Source organism: Engystomops pustulosus, chromosome 2 (assembly GCF_040894005.1).
Source record: "Engystomops pustulosus chromosome 2, aEngPut4.maternal, whole genome shotgun sequence".
Classification (NCBI taxonomy): Eukaryota; Metazoa; Chordata; class Amphibia; order Anura; family Leptodactylidae; genus Engystomops; species Engystomops pustulosus.
In genome coordinates, this window is record NC_092412.1 from 139191570 (window position 1) to 139208936 (window position 17367).

Genomic DNA, 17367 nt, shown 5'->3' on the forward strand with positions numbered 1-17367 from the left:
TAATAAATAACTTGGCTATAACAAAATAGAATGGGTTAACAAAAAAATAATTAGCACAAATCAAAGACATTTTATTTTGAAAAATCAAAACATAGTAGAATAATAGTCCACATAATGTGAAGTACTTTATCTGTGAACTCCCTATAATGGCATGAATAAGACTGCAGCACTGGATGTGACTGGAGTATCACATTTATGACATAATGTAAGCAGGGCTGTTGAAAACATATTGTAATCTAGTAATCTAGTAAGAATAATAACAGCAGATCAATACTCCAATTACAGCCAGAGCTGAGATGATCTAACAGTAGATAAATGATTGCAGCTCTGGATGTGACTATCAGCTTTATATATAAGATATATATAATCAAAGGGGTTTTCAGAGTTCTTTTACTAATGACCCATACATTGACTCATAAGCAATAAGCTCATAAGAGCTGTGAGAGCTGTGTTGAGGCCAGAAGGGTGATACATAACAGATGGATTAGTGCTAGCAGTAGCTCCATCTTTAGTGTAGTGGAAGACTGGCACCCCTCCACTCTAATCATCCCACACTAATCAACTACTATTAACTTAACCATTAGATAACTTATCAGTAGTAAGTGAACAGAGAAAAACCCTTTAATTTGTCACAAAATGTCAAAGATTTAGGATTTTTGTATTTTTTATGGTGTAATTACTATTATGGTATTCTCTGCTTAGAACATTTTAAGATTACATGTTTGTTATATTTCTTTCAGGGAAGCTGCAGTAATAGAAAAAAGTAAGTAACCAATAAAGGGTTAATATAAATACAATTTTTAATGACTACATTAATCATTTAATGAAATTAAATATATTATAATAATTATAAGATGAATAATACAAAAAATAGTACTTGTAAGGCCTCATTCACATGTGTTGTTTAAATACACCCTGTCCGCCCCTCGGTAAGTTTTATAAAATTCCTACCTGGAACTGCCAGGACAATGGATGAGTGTTATCTAATGTGAAGTCATAGGATTATGGTTCTGGTGCCATCAGACTTATTCAGATCTCCTGTATTTTTTTTAGACCGAACATGGCCCCACTTACTATGCTCCCATAACTGGTATCTGGCTAAGGTTGCCCAGAATTCTATAACTGACAATGAAGTAATGTTTCATATGTCCCTTTGTCTTTTTGGAGTGAAATGTATGAATAATCACGGTGCTGCTCAGCTGTGAATTAGGACTATGCAGGTTTCTCTCTCCCAGTTAATTAACCTACTTAAAATAAAGCTTGGGGAAGTGAGGCATAGTGGTGACATGTGTAAGGCGCTGATGTACAAGAACAGATCCGACATGTCGCCCCCTAGCTATATACTTCTATATATTCATAACAGGTATCAATAAAATTGGTCCAGATTTTCCTCTTCAGCCTCCCCTCATAAAAGAAATGTCTCCTCTCCTCACTAATAAAATGCAGCAGAAACAGGGCCCTCATAATGAAAACAATGTACTTACCTCCAGTGATCCCCACAGCTTCCTCTTCTCCCTCGGCTACCAGTGCAGCAATGTGGGCAGAGACAGGTCTGTACGCTCTGTATGAGATGGCAGTGGCACCACCTGATGACATCATACAGTTGACGCGTACAGCACACACATCTGTCTTTGCCTGCAATGTTGTGGTTATCAATTGTGTGCGTGTCTTAAACACATACAATTGATTTTCTTCCCCTGTCATGGACCCACAGTTTGCCAACTGGCAGGCTGCGGGCCCCTTCTATCCCTGGCCTTGCTCCCTCAAATATAAGCCAAGGGGGGCTTTTTCACTGAGGGGGTCACTATATATTTCGGGATACACAATTTGCACTTGCTCCAGAGCATCCATACAAGGGAATACATCCCTTAGAGAATTTTCACATGGTAGAACACTGAAAATTAGAGAACATTTTGCATCAAAATCAATGTGGCATCAAAATCAATAAGTATTAGGCCCCTTTTACACACATGTATGCTTGCCGAGGACGGAAACATAGTATATGGCCGGTAATATAAGGATAATATAAGGTACGGCTATCTTACAGCCAGTTTACTGGTTTACTTTCTGCATTACTCAATACATTGAGGTGAATCTATTATGGATTACCGACCCAATTCTAATTTGAACACTGACAATCCAGACCTACTAACTCATTTACTAATCGCTGTGTACGCCATGTAGTGATTTTATTATTTTGGCGCACTACAAAGATTTGTAGTCCATGTGTCACCGATTTGTGAGGTTAGATCACATGCTGATAACTGCAGAAAAGACCTGCCCTGAGTTTTGTGCCTTGGGCAGTTGGCTCATACACTCAGAAACCCCAGTCATGTGTATAAGCCCATAGATAAAAAGAAAGCAAACATGTGCATATGGCCTTACTTTTGCACTTACATAGTACTGTCACTGCAGTGATTTACCCAACCTGATACAATATTACAAGAGCATTTACCCTGAGCCATGTGAAGATGTATGTATGTATAATTTACTGTGTAATATGTGTTTAATATTTATAGATCGCGCTAAAGTGGTCCGAGGTCTTCCTGATTTGGCAACAATAATGATAGACAAGGTATTATTGATGAATATTTTATGTTAGTAAAAAAACATTAAACTTTTAATATATTGCTTACATTTGGGTTACTTTCTCCACTACTGTACACATTATAAATCACATAAATTTTGCTATTTCCGTATATATATTTTTTCATACAAAATCTGGGGTGATAATATATACCTAACAGGAAACTTTCTGCTTATTACTAGACCCTGTGTCTAACCTGTCATATATCTGGAGATCCTGCTCCTGAGGTCTCTTGGGTAAAGAATGAAAAGAAGGTGGAATTTAAAGATCGCTATAAACTGGATATAAAGGGTACAATTGTAACTCTGACCATAGAGAAGATTTGTGCAGAAGATTCTGGGCGCTACAGCATTAATGTAAAAAATAAGTATGGTTCAGAGGTTGGGCAAGTGACTGTAAGTGTTTTTAAACATGGTGAAGAACCAGAAGAACTTAAGAAGACATGCGACCTAACTCTATGAATTAAAGTGTCACCAGTGAGACCAGTTTTTATACTACTTAACAAAAGCCACCCTCAGGTTGGGTACAGAATATATTTTCTACCATTCCCTCTACTTCTAATAAATAAACTCTAAAATCAAATGAAAATGTTGAGAATGGTCACTTTTTGCATGAGATTAGGCTGGAGGAGAATCAATTCAAATGTCCCTATTGTGGGTTCTATAGAACACGGAATCATGCTTCTGATATAATTGTAAATGGCAAGAACCTCCTCTTTCAAATTGTCATTCTATGCTACAGAAGCGTTGATACAGCAGTTAAACACATAGACAGGGATTACATTTTTATTTGCAGCTTTAATTCCCAGGCATGCCTTTCTCTCTGTATCAGTAGCACACTGAATCACAATCATCCACCCCCTCTAGCATTAAGAAGTGACTCAGGCAAAAAGTGTCTCTTCTTGCCTCATTTGCATATGACTTTGGAGGTGATTGTTCTGGTGGGTAAGCAGGGGAGTTTTAACATAATACAAAGAATGTTAATAACAATATTTCATACCTTACCTGAGAGTGCTGTTAGTGTAGAGATGTAAAAACTGAGAATAGTATCTGTTTAAATAAATGTCAATAAAGGAATTGAGCTATATATGTCTGTATATGGTATGATCTTATTTTTATATGCAAAAAAAAACCTTTGACTTTTGTGTGATTACATGATACAAAAATATTTAAAAGGGGTAAATATTAAAGGGGTTTTCTAACAGAGCTCCTTATTCTGTTTGAATAGAAAATGACTTTATGTACATTGTGCTTGTGACAGCTGAGCAGTATTTTCCATTAGTATTCATAACTCAAAACCTATTGTGCTCCAAACCCAGAAGAGGTAAGTTTTTTCTGCTTCAGGCTGCATTCAACAGATCACATATGCACAAAATGGTCATGTCATATTGCTCTTGAGTTCTAGGAGTCCTTGGATCACAGCAATCTCTCATCCTGTGAATTGGAGACCTCTTCGATATAACTGCATTTTACTTTAAGGGAATCTGTCCCCAAATTTTACACAACTAAGTTACCTGCGCCAAGAGGTAGGGCATGATATATTCTTTCCCACTTTGCCTCTTTTATGTGAAATTTTATCTATTTATTTATGAAAGATCTCTTCTAAAGAAAATGGGCAGATAACTATCACCTTTCCTCCCGCCTTCCTTCCTTCCTCACATGTGTCAGGCACAATAGAAGCCTTCCATATTTTATATTTATGCATATGAGCTTCTTAGTGAACCAGGGGCAGACTGTCAGTTTTTACACCTAGTTTCTTCTTTATATGCTTCCTAACACAAACAGAGATCTTTTACATAATTATGTCCTTGCAAAAAGGATCTGTAAAAAGAAGAAAATGTGTGCATCAGACACAGCCCTGCCCTTGATGTTTCAAGAAGCTCATTTCCAAAAAGACAGATGGTTTAGATACAGGAAAATATGTATGGAAAGTATACAAAGTGCCCTATGCAATACCGTTTTTTTCTTGTAAAGCGGTAAACTCCCTTTAACTGGCTGACTGATGTGCCACCCCATTATAAACTTTAGCTAATCTCCAAGTAATTACCTATCAGGAGCACAACCAACAACTGTAAGTAAAAATGGCAACTGATGAAATCCAAATGAGTAAAAGACATTGTAAGATCATTTTCAAACAGTATGGTTAGTATATCAGTATTTAGATGTTAAAACCCAGAGTGGATTCTACAGAGAAAATCTAAAAAGAACAGATTTTTATGATTGAGTACCATTTCTGATTTGGGCCTTCAAATACAAATTTTAAATATAGATCACAATACTGTTGTACTACAGATGTTTACTGATTTCTTATCACGACCAGGCCTGTTTTTTCTACTGGGCACGGTGGCCGACGGCCCTGGGCGCATCATGGTGGAAGAAACAGGGCCACTACCAACAGTAGAAAAAAAAAAGTACTCACCTTCCGGCGCTCACTGCAGCTCTTCTTCTCTCTTCTTGAGCATGTATTACTATGTGCACAACATCTTAGTGTGTGTGCAGAGCTGGGTCACAATACTTGCTGAAGATAGAAGAGGAGCCACAATGTGCACCAGAAGCTGAGTTTATTTTTTTATGTGCTGGGGCTGCCTACATACTGGAGAGTGGGGGGGCTGCCTATATACTGGAGAGTGGAGGAAGGAGGCTGCCTATTTGCTGGGGGATGGTGGGCTGCCTATATACTGGGGAATAGGCTGCCTATATACTGGGGAGTGGGGGAGAATGCTGCCTATATATTGGGGAATGGGGGAAGGAGGCTGCCTTTATCAGCATGGGATGTCTGCATTGTGCTGGGGATAACTATATACTGGGGGTGTATTGCAGCATGCTGGGGCTATCTATATATTGGGGCTGAGGGAGCTGCAGTGAGCTGGGACGACCTGTATGCTGGAGGTAGGGGGCTGCATTGTACTGGGACTACCTATACAATGGAAGGTCCTGCAGTGTACTGGGGACTACCTATATACTTGTGGTGGGGGGCTGCATTGTGCTGGGGAAAACTATATATTGGGGGGGGAGGTTGGCTGCAGTGTGCTGGGGTTACCTATATTCTGGTGGGAGGGGGTAGATGCTTGGTTCTAGTATGTTTCTTATGTATTTAACTCCATACTGGTGCTGTATTTATGTACTAAGCTTTGTTCTGGTGAATTATATATGTAAATTGCTTTATATTAATTCATGACACAGTAATATAATTTGAAAGACACAGTACATTTTGATTAAAGGGGGGCACTGTATATGTTAGAATTAATTTAGGGGAAGCAATGTCTAATGTAACTTAATGGGAAAGTGCAACATACGCTATAATCCATACATAAATTTGTTTCTCTAGTATTTATAATTTGTGGGGGCTGTTTATACTAAAAATCAGGGCGCATTATATATATTTTAATAACCTCCAGGGAGGGTGTGGGTGATTTTTTGAGATTCGCTTTTTACAACATGCTACCTAGAAATTGCTCTGATCACAAACTACTGCTTTAAAAGCCAGTAAGTCAAATGATTGGTAATACTTCTCACCTATTTACCTATCATTCCCAATTCTCAGCTTACTTCCTCTAATTTGTAATCAGTACTAATATATCAACGGTAAAATCACTACATTCTGAAATCTAAACTTAGTGAATATAATATTCAGTTGCAGAACTATGACCTTGTCTACTTACAGGTAGAGGTCAATGAACTTTGTATGTCACAAGCTGCTTCTGTAAGGTGAGTAACCTAGACTCCATTCAAAAAAAAGGTCTAACGTGTCAGTTTCTAAATTGTCTGAATATCAGTCTGTAAGGTCAGTAACCTGTTCTTCAAACAGATGCCTACATTGAAATCCAGCAAATTTCTAGAAGATTACATTTTGGTATTAACAAGATAAAGCAACTGCCGAGTGTTATAAGTGGTCAATAATATATGTGCAAATAAGTTGCAAAACTGTGCCCTAATAAGATATTAATCAGTTTTTAATGCAAAAAGCTGCCTGCCTACAGTACAAATTCTGTGCTTATGTATTAGAATGTATGTGCCCCTAAATACTGTATGTGGTAATCTACAATCCTAGCTAAAGTTGCAGACTAGTTACTCCCTGCTCTAAATTAACAACAAACAAATATAAATATCAGTCACAAAATATAATTTTTTGGTTTATGCTTTGAGGATTAAAAAGTCTTTTCATATAATTGTATTATACAAACACTGTGACCTAGTTATATTATTGTGTCTGCGCTAGTATTTTGTGGACAGTTTGCACTGAAAAAAGGGGATTTTGTGCTTGCACATGTGTTTATTACAGTAAGTGTTTGTGCAACTGTAGCATTTTGTCTGACATTGTATAACTGAACAGCGTGCGCCACCACTGGTCCACCTCCGAAATGCATAATCATCTAAAAGGACATCTACCATTAGATTTTGTAAAAAAAAAATTAAAAAATATATCCGCTCTGGCAGAAGAATAAGATGTAAAAACTAATACATTTTATATAATCCTTTTTTGGTTAAAAAGTGACATCACTTGTCATAGTCCTTAGGGTGATGTCACACATGGCGTTTTTAGGCCGTTTTTGGGCCATTTTTAGTTTTCAGATTGTAAAAAATGCATGCGTTAAAAAAGGCATCCATTTTTTAAAAACGCATCGTACACAAATGGATTAACTAAAAGCGGCCTAAAAACGCCATGTGTGACATCACCCTTAATCACACCTTGCCATTCAAAAGTGGTGAACACGTTTAAATGCAGAGGAATGCCACCGGAAACACCAATCATATGGTGGGCGTGTCAGCATGAAAGTCACATGGTCAGACATTGGAGGTGTGTACGTGCGAAGATCACATGATCAAACATAAAGATGGTGTAAATAGGAAGACACGTAATCATCAAGACTGCACAAACATATAAGTAAATGACATTGCACCCTCAAAAAATGCATGAACACAAAGATACATGATGTGCATTGAGCAATAGGATCTAGCAACACAAGGTAAATATATTATGCTATATGATAATATTGATCTATATTGAAATTAACATAGAAAAATTGTAAATCATGCGTAGAAATATACATAAAAATATGAAAATGGTGGTGGTTTGTTATCTATACAGGGTAGGCATTGTGTTAATACATAAAAAATAAGTTGTTTCTGAAGTTTAGGCCCGTTGGATAGCGTTTTTCTAGCACCATAATCCAAAAGACTTCACGCATGTGAAGCTTTTTAGTGCGGTCTCCGCTGCGATTGTTGTGGGGGACCTGTTCTATAGCAGTCACTGTCATGTGATGTGTAGATCCTCTATGACAGTCATGAAAGTGTTTGGAAGCTGCTGAAACATTCCGAGTACTTACAACATTATTAAGATTGGCACCACTAATGTGTTCTGCTATGTGGTTCTTTTATTTTCTAACTGTGCAGCCTACATAGTGTAGTTTGCACTGCTTGCATGTCCCCAGATAGACCACATAAGTGGACTCATAATTCAGATATGTTGTTTTATAAAAGAAGACTTTTTGTGACACAAGATTCAAAGGAGAATGTTTTGTGCATGTAATGACAGATGTTGCATCTTCTGCCCCCACAACATACACTAAATATATCCCAACCACATAGGATTGGTGCTTTTTTTTGTAAATCAGTTAGGAGACAATATTTTCCCCAAAGTAGGTGCTCTGGTGACACACTGTACACCCACTTTTAGAAGTTGACTCACTGTTTTGTCCCGATATAGGATAGGTAAATATTTTTTTATAATGTGAGTGATTTCTTGATACTACATGCAGTATTGAGTAACAAAATTGGGTTTCTTGTTTGTAACTGTGGTTGGCTCTTTTACTTTGATTTTAAGATAATGTGCTAGATCTTAATTGTTTGTAATACTTTGGTCTCTATAACATAATTTGGAACCATATCCCCTTTGATGTAGACGTTTGGTGATGACATTCTGAATTGTAAGATTCCCCTTTGGAAGAGACTCTTTTTGCTCTAATGTATTCGCCTATCGGAAGGTTCCTAATTGTGTGACGTGGATGACAGCTGTGATATGTTAGCTGATGTGGGCTTTCAGTAAAGCTTAGTGAAGTCCATGTTTTTCATAGAACTTCCCTCAAGGTGTATATCGAAAAAGGGAATGTCATGTGGTTGATGATCAAAGGTAAATTGTTATTGAGGCAAGATATGAAGTAGACAACTGCCTCCCCATACCCATGTCAGATGAGGAGGCAGTCGTTGATATACCTTCCATACCATTGGATCTACTCAACAAATGGATTTTACTAAGAGAATAGATATTTTTCTTCTCATGTTGCCAATGCAGGTAAAAAGGGCAGCCTAGTTTTTGTAGAAAAAAGTGATTGTGAAAGATGAAAAAAGGATTCTGTTATAAATAAATTTTAAAATAAATAACTTTATTATCCAAAAGGGAACTTAAAGTGTTACATCCGCAATATAAAATCCAAACAAAACATTGATGGAGATAAAAACAGAAAACCACAATCACAATCACAACCACAATCTAATACACAATCTTGACTTGGTCTATCCTTCCTCACAGTATTTGACAGCTTGAGAGCAGCTGGTAAGAATGTTTTAAATCTCTCAGACCTGCACTTCATAGAAATAAAACGGGAACTAAAACCACACCATATACGGGGTGGTCGATATTATCTCTGCTTTTATCCATTTTCCTCAATATTCCACATTGTACCAGTTCCTCCCATTTCTCAAAGGTCATACCCACTGTCGAGGATGCCTTCCTAATGATCTTATCCAACCTTTGATGATCTCTACTAGAGATTGTTACCCCAAGCTGCTAAAGCAAATGCAAACGCACTCATCATAACTGTATGATAAAACCTACCATCGTTATCCTTGACACATCAAATGATCTTAGTCAACATAAAAAGAATAAATTACTGTTAGCATGTATGCATACCTTTTCGATATGCTGATGCCAATTTAACTTATTGTCTAAAACAATGCCCAGTGAAGTACATTGATTACAAAATCTTGCAGTATGGGGGAAAAAGTAGTGTACTGTTGGAGTTGCAATGCCACAGACCTACATCCACCCCCATGGACTGCGATGTTGCACGCCGACCAACTATCATTACTGGACCAAGATATATAATTAATTGCACACACTACGGCTTTACTGTCTCAGATTTTCCCCCGGTAACCTCAAAACAAAAGGCTGCAATAGTGTGTCAAGCCAAGACCCCAACCTTTCAAAAAGGAAGCCTACACCAGAGACAATGGGATAAAAATTAGGAGGAAATGTGTCCTTATGAATTTTAGGTAAAAAATATAAATTGGGGCAAACAGGGTACGAGTGTATGAAAAGGACATAGAACAGTAGAACAAAGGACAAATGACATAGAACAGTAGAACTGGAATGGGAACATATTACAAAACAAGATAGATAAAGGAAAAACTTTATTACAAGGTACACATATCTGATTAGGCAGTACAAAAATAAGTTTAAAAGATCTTTTTATACCGAAGCCGGTGGCAAAGAAAGCACAAATTCATTTTGCTCAATGGGTGATGCAATCTGAAAGATGCTATTTTTCCATAAATACGCAACTTTAGCGCCTAATATGTAGTGCTAAAGTTGGAACAAGCTCTGTTGTTTTGGTACCATATGTGTATACATTCTTCATAATCCTACATCATTCATTCGACATCCACATAATCATTAAAACCTGTTTGCAGCGGTGTAACAAGAATAGAATAATAACTTTATTATTCCCATAGGAGAAATTATTAGTGTCACTGGAACATACAAAAATACAACCACAGATTTGTGCAAATGCATAACATACAAGTATATAAACATATAATACCAGTGGGTCCTGAAGCAAACTTTGGATCGCGTCCCCATGTACCTAAACTCTGGCTGCCAACCCATCCTGCACATTTCACTTGATAATACAAATATATACTACACAGACATATTAACACACCACCATACTCATATACCATAAATATACTGTCCAGGAGCAGCCTCCCCTCCACTTACATATGTTCTGTCCAGAAGAAGCTCCCCTCACTAAAGAATGTCCAGCAGTCTCCCCTCCCTAATTAAATATCCAGAAACAGCTTTCCGTCAGTAATGAAATGTCCTGCAACAGCCTCCCTTCAGTAATGAAATATCCAATAGCCTCCCTTCACTAATGAAATAACCAACAGCCTCTACTCACTAATGTAATGTCCAGCATATGGCAGTATATGGTAGGATAAATCAGACAACCTAGGGTTAAAATACCCTAGGGGGTCTGAAAAATAGTAAAAATAAAAACAAAAAAAAGTTAAAAAAAAAATTATAATAAAAAAATATAAAAATTCAAATCACCCCCTTTACCTAGAAGTCATATAAATATAGCAAAACAGTAAAAATCATAAACACTGTAGGTATTGCCGCGTACGAAAATGCCCGATCGATCAAAATATAATAACGTTTTTTCACTGCATTTACCCCGTAATGGAAAATAGCGCCCAAAGCCGAAAAGCCACTTTTTTGCCATTTTGAAAAATATAAAAAATTTTTTAAAAAGTGATTACACGTACAGTTCTAAAAATGATAGCATTGAAAATGTCACCAAAAGTTGCCAAAAAAATGTCCCCCCCCCCCCCCCATAGCTCCATACAACGAACTATGAAAAAGTTATTAGCACCGGAAGATGGCAAAACAAAAAAAAAAATTGTACCGGAGGTTTTAATTTTTGTAAATATATGAAAACATTATATAACCTATACAATTTGTTATCGCATCGACCCTAAGAATGAAGTAGACATGTTATTTGGGGCATACAGTGGAATACGTCCAAGCCCACAAGAAAATGGTGCTAATGCGTATTTTCAACATTTTCACTGCATTTCAAATTTTTTTCCCGCTTCCCAGTACACAGCATGGAATATTTAATACCATTACTATGAAGTGCAATTTGTTACGCAGAAGCTATTACACAGCTCTTTACGTGGAAAAATAAAAAAGTTATAGATTTTTGAAAGTGGGGAGTGAAAAATGGTAATGAAAAAACAAAAAAGAGCTCGGTCGTTAAGGGGTTAAATGTCCAGCAACAGTTTCACTTCAGTAATAAATGCCCAGCAACAGCCTCCCCTCAATAAATAATTGCCCAGCAACAGCCTCCCCTCAATAAATAAATGCCCCGCAACAGCCTCCCTTTCCAAATAAAATGTCCAGCAACAGATTCCCTTCACTAATGAAATGTCAAACAGCCTACCCTCCCCAATGAAATGTCCAGCAGCCTCCCCTCACTGATGAAGCGTCCAGCAACAGCCTCCCTCCAGTAATGAAATGATCAACAGCCTCCCCTTACTAATTAAATGTCAAGCAACAGCATCGCTCATTAATTAAAAGTCCAGCAACAGTCTCCCTTCAGTAATGTATTGTCCAGCATCCTCCATACAGTATTGAATATATACAGTACAGACCAAAAGTTTGGACACACCTTCTCATTCAAAGAGTTTTCTGTATTTTCATGACTATAAAAATTGTATATTCATACTGAAAGCATCAAAACTATGAATTAACACATGTGGAATTATATAATTAACACAAAAGTGTGAAACAACTGAATATATGTCTTATATTCTAGGTTCTTCAAGGTAGTCACCTTTTGCTTTGATTACTGCTTTGCACACTGTTGACATTCGCTTGATGAGAAAAGGTTTTCACATCACAGGTGTGCCCTGTCACGTATAGCAAGTGGGATTTCTTGCCTTATAAATAAGGTTGGGACCATCAGTTGTGTTGTGCAGAAATCAGGTGGATACACAGCTCATAGTCCTACTGAATAGACTGTTAGAATTTGTATTATGGCTACAAAAAAACAGCTAAGTAAAGAAAAATGAGTGTCCCTCATTACTTTAAGAAATGAAAAATTGGGAAAACTTGTCCCCAAGTGCAAATAACAATTAAGTGCTACAAAGAAACTGGCTCACATGAGGACCAAAAGAGGAAAGGAAGACCAAGAGTCACCTCTACTGCAGAGGATAAGTTCATCCGAGTCACCAGCCTTAGAAATTGCAGGTTAACAGCAGCTCAGATTAGAGACCAGATCACTGCCACACAGAGTTCTAGCAGCAAACAAACATGTAGCAGCCTTCATGGTAAAATAGCTGCTAGGAAACCACTGTTAACCCCTAGGGGACACAGCCTATTTTGGCCTTAAGGACGCGGCCCCATTCTTCAAATCTGACCTGTGTCACTATAAGTGGTTATAGTTTTGGAACGCTATGAGATATCCAGGGGATTTTGAGATTGTTTTCTCGTGACACATTGTACTTCAAATTAGTTTAAAAATTTGGATGATATCTTTTGTGTTTAGTTATGAAAAAAAACTAAATTTGGCAAAAATTTGGAAAAATTCTTTATTTTCAACGTTCTAAATTCTCTACTTTTGATGCAGATAGTCATAGCTCCCAAATAAATTCATAACTTACATTTCCCAAATGTCTGCTTTATGTTGGCATGGTTTTTTAAGATTCCACATATTTTACTAGAATGTTATGAGGCTCAGAATTTAGGTGCCATTTTTCAAATTTTTTGTAAAATCACCAAAACCTGTATTTAGATGGACCTGCTCAACTTCTAATTGACACTGAGAGGCCTAAATAATAGTGAGACTTGTAAATTACCCCATTGTGGAAACTACACACCTCAACGTATGAAAAACCACTTTTAAGAAGTTTGTTAACGCTTTACGTGTTTTATAGGGGTTAAAACAAAATGGAGGTGCAGTCTGCAAATTGTAATATTTTTTCACAATACACTCATTTTGGGTGGAAAATTAAACATTTACAATGGATTAAATGAATAAAGGCTCCACAAAGTTTGTTACCCAATCTCTCCCGAGTACACGGATACTCTATATGTGTTGGTAACCTGCTGTGTGGGCGCACGGCCGGGCATAGAAGGGAAGGAGGCGCGATCCAGATCAGATTTGCTATGTCACATTGTACAGGCTTTAATTTTTTTCTTTTTTTAATGTGGACCTATAGGGGCTTATTTCTTTTGCCACATGAGATGCACTTTTCTGGTACGTAATTTGGGGGAATCTATAGGCTAATTGGTGAGATTTTATTAACTCTTTGTTGGTGGAGGAAATGAAAATCATCACTTTTCAGGAAGATTTTATGGGGGTTTTTTTTTTGGCTGTTTACCATACCATAAAAATAGTATATTATTTTTATTCTATGGGTCACCACGATTACAAAAAGACCTCATTTATATAGATTTTTTATTTTTTTCCCATTTTTAGTGCATAAAAAGTAATTTGGCAAAAATGTTGTTACTTTTAGCATCACCGTCTTTCATATGCATAACTTTTTTATTTTTCGCCTCACAAATCTGTTTAAGGGCTTATTTTTTGCGAGAAGAGTTGTTCTTTTTAGTGGGCTTATTTTGGAGTGCATAACATTTTTTAAATTACTTTTTAGAGCATTTTTTTATAGGGTATTAATTAAATATTATCTTTTTTCGGAACGTTTTTGCGTTTTTTTTTCTACGGCGTGTACCGTGCGGGTCCAGTAACGATTCTGTTTTATTATACAGATTGTTACGGACGCGGCAATACCAAATATGCAGGGTTTTTTGTGTTTTTGTGTTTTTTATACTTTATTAAGTGTTTTTATGGGAAAGTGACATTTTTTATTTTTTATTTATTATAATGTGTAGTGTTAAGTGTTTTTGCATATTTTTACTTATACATACTTGAACTTGAACCAGTGATGCTCTGATCACTGGTTTAAGTTCAATACACTGCTCTACAATACTATTTTATTGTAGAGCAGTGTAAACTGTCTGAGCAAGCTTGCGCATGCTCAGACAGTTTACAGTCAGACCCGGAAGGGGTCTGACTGCCATGGAGACCGGGCAGCTCCGGGGCACATGCCAGTCCTCGGAGCTGCCCAGAAGTGGATCGGATCCCCCGGTAAGCGGCACGGGGATCCGATCCACAGCGCAAACACCCTTACACGCCGCGGTCATGTTTGACCGCGGCGTGTAAGGGGTTAACACCCGCGATCGGAGCCGGCTCCGATCGCGGGTGTTAGCGCAGGCTGTCAGCTGTACTAGACAGCTGACAGCCGCTGCTTCTGGTACCGGCTCCGTTCGTGAGCCGGTGCCAGAAGCAGGAGGTTATAGAACGTCCCCGTGCGCTAAGCATCTAGCCCCGGGGACGTACTATAACGTCCTGGTGCGCCTAGGGGTTAAGGACATGCAGAAGAGACTTGTTTGGGCTAAGGAACACAAGGAATGGACATTAGACAAGTGTGAATCTGTACTTTGGTCTGAGAAGTCCAAATTTGAGAGTTTGGTTGCAATACAGAAAAGGTGAACGAATGGACTCTACATGCCTGGTTCCCACCATGAAGCATGGAGGAGGAGGTGTGATGGTGTAGTAATCAAAAAAGGTGACTACCTTGAAGAATCTAAAATATTTGACATATATTCAGTTGTTTCACACTTTTGTGTTAAGTATATTATTCCACATGTGTTAATTCATAGTTTTGATGCCTTCAGGGTGAATCTACAATTTTTAAAGTACAGAAAACTCTTTGAATGAGAAGGTGTGTCCAAACTTTTGGTCTGTACTGTATATATACTGTCCAGCAGCAGCCCCCCTTATAAATGTTCTACCCAGCAGAATATCTCCTTACTAATTAAATGTCCAACAGCCTCCATTCATTGAGAAAACATCCAGCAGCCTCCACCTCACTAATGAAATATCCAACATCTTCCATCACTTATTATTTGTACAGCAACAGCATCTTCTCACTAATGAAATGCCCAGCAACAGCCTCCCTTCAGTAATGTTAGGTCCAGCATCCTCCCTTCAGTAATTAAAAGCCAGCAGCCTTCAGTAATGTATCATCCAGCAGACTACCTACAGTAATTATATATATATATATATATATATATATATATATACCCTATACAATTCCCCCCTCCAGTTACGTTATATACAGTACCCAATCCCAACTTACAGACGACCCGTAGTTACAAACAGACCTCTAGATGTTGGTAATTTACTGTACTTTAGCCCTAGATACAATAAGCCCTACAATAAACAGCTCTAACAGTTATTAAAGGTGTCTGTAATTAAGCTTTATTGTTATTCCTGGTTCTTATGACAATCTAACATTTTTTAAAAATCCAATAGTCACAGAGACCAAAAAAAAATTGTCTGGAGTTACAATTATAAATATACAGTTCCGACTTGCATACAAATTCAACTTAAGAAAAAACCTACAAACCTACCGTAACCCGGGTACTGCCTCTAGGACTAACATTTTAATCCTAAGCACCACATTAAGGCATCCCCCCCCCAGGTTATTAATATATATATATATAGGTCCTGAAGATTTTATTGTTAATGGGCTATTCATGGGATAGGGCCTAACTTGCTGATCAGTGGGGGTCTCAGTGGGAAAATTGCGGTGCTCAGCAATTTCTGTCAGGTTCAAAGAATGGAGCAGAATGGTCATGCGCGGGTCAGTCTGACGGAGCAACGATGGATCCGACGGAGGTACATGGGTACCCTTCGTTTTTGTGATCCGTGGGAAAACCCCTTTGAGAATTTGGCCAGTTTGAAAATTATAAAACAGATACGGACTTGCCAGCGGCTCAGACGGCTGCCAAATCACCCACTGTACCCATTGCTGTTATACCATCCCCTTCAGGGCCCTGCAACTGCCACCTGAGGTGGGATTTTTATCCTACCTCATATAGGATGCAGCCCTGTGTAGCTCACACCCACCCAGTCCCATTATTAGTATTTTTTTACTAAATAATGTAACAACATGTGATTAGAAAGGTGACACATTATACTTAAGAATCAGGCTAAATTTGAGCAGTAAATGAATGAAACTTGACATAATTATGACAAATTTGGATCACATTGTTTGTTACCAAAAAAGGCTTCAGGATTTATGGGCCTCACTACCAAGTATTACAATTGTCTACTGACAGCATCTGTAACAGCATCTTTAGGAAACTGGGAAAACTTATTGACTTGAGTATAAGCCCTAGGGTAAAAAATACAGCTGCTACTCTAATAAAATGTCCAGCAGCAGCTGCACCTCCTTAATGAAATGTCCACAGCAGAGCCCCTCTTTAATGAAATGTCAACAACAGAAGCCCCTTTAATTAAATGTTAACAGCAGAGCCCCCTTTACAGAAATGTCCACAGCAAAGCCCCCTTTATAGAAATGTTCACAGCTGAACCCCCTTTAAAAAATGTCCTTAACAGATGCCCCTTTGATGAATTGCCCACAGCAAATGCCCCCTTTAAAGAAATGTCCACATGAGATGCTCCCTGTAATGAAATGTCCACAGCCGAGCTCCCCTTTAATGAAATATCAACAAAAGAGCTCCCCTCTAATCCACAGCAGAGCCCCCTTCACAGAAATGTCCACAACAAAGCCTCCTTTATAGAAATGTCCATAGCAGATATCCCCTTTGACAAAATGTCCACAGCAGATGTCCCCTTTGACAAAATGTCAATAGCAGATGTCCCCTTTGACAAAATGTCCATGGCAGATGCCCCCTTTGATGAAACGTCTACTGCAGATGCCCCTTTAAACAAATGTCCACATGAGATGCCCCTTTAATGAAATGTCCACAGCAGATGCCCCATTTTTAGAAATGCCCACATCAGATGTCCCTTTAATGAAATGTCCACATCAAATGCCCCATTTTAAGAAATGTCCACATCAGATGTACATCAGAAAAAATGTACACCAAAATGGGCGTGTTAGTGCTTAATCAGACCATACGTC

The 17367-nt window shown here is 37.9% G+C and overlaps 1 protein-coding gene across 2 annotated transcripts in view; it reads left to right on the forward strand.

The window, feature by feature from the left end:
* The window catches only part of MYOM3 (myomesin 3), an 84757-nt gene extending 81092 nt beyond the window's left edge, over positions 1 to 3665 (forward strand). For both annotated transcript variants that reach the window (XM_072136696.1, XM_072136697.1), the window contains exons 35-37: positions 741 to 763; positions 2520 to 2575; positions 2770 to 3665. In XM_072136696.1, the coding sequence (XP_071992797.1) occupies positions 741 to 763; positions 2520 to 2575; positions 2770 to 3048 (358 nt within the window). In that variant the 3' untranslated portion in view covers positions 3049 to 3665. The remainder of the gene's footprint in view (positions 1 to 740; positions 764 to 2519; positions 2576 to 2769) is intronic.
* The last annotated feature ends 13702 nt before the right edge of the window (positions 3666 to 17367 follow it).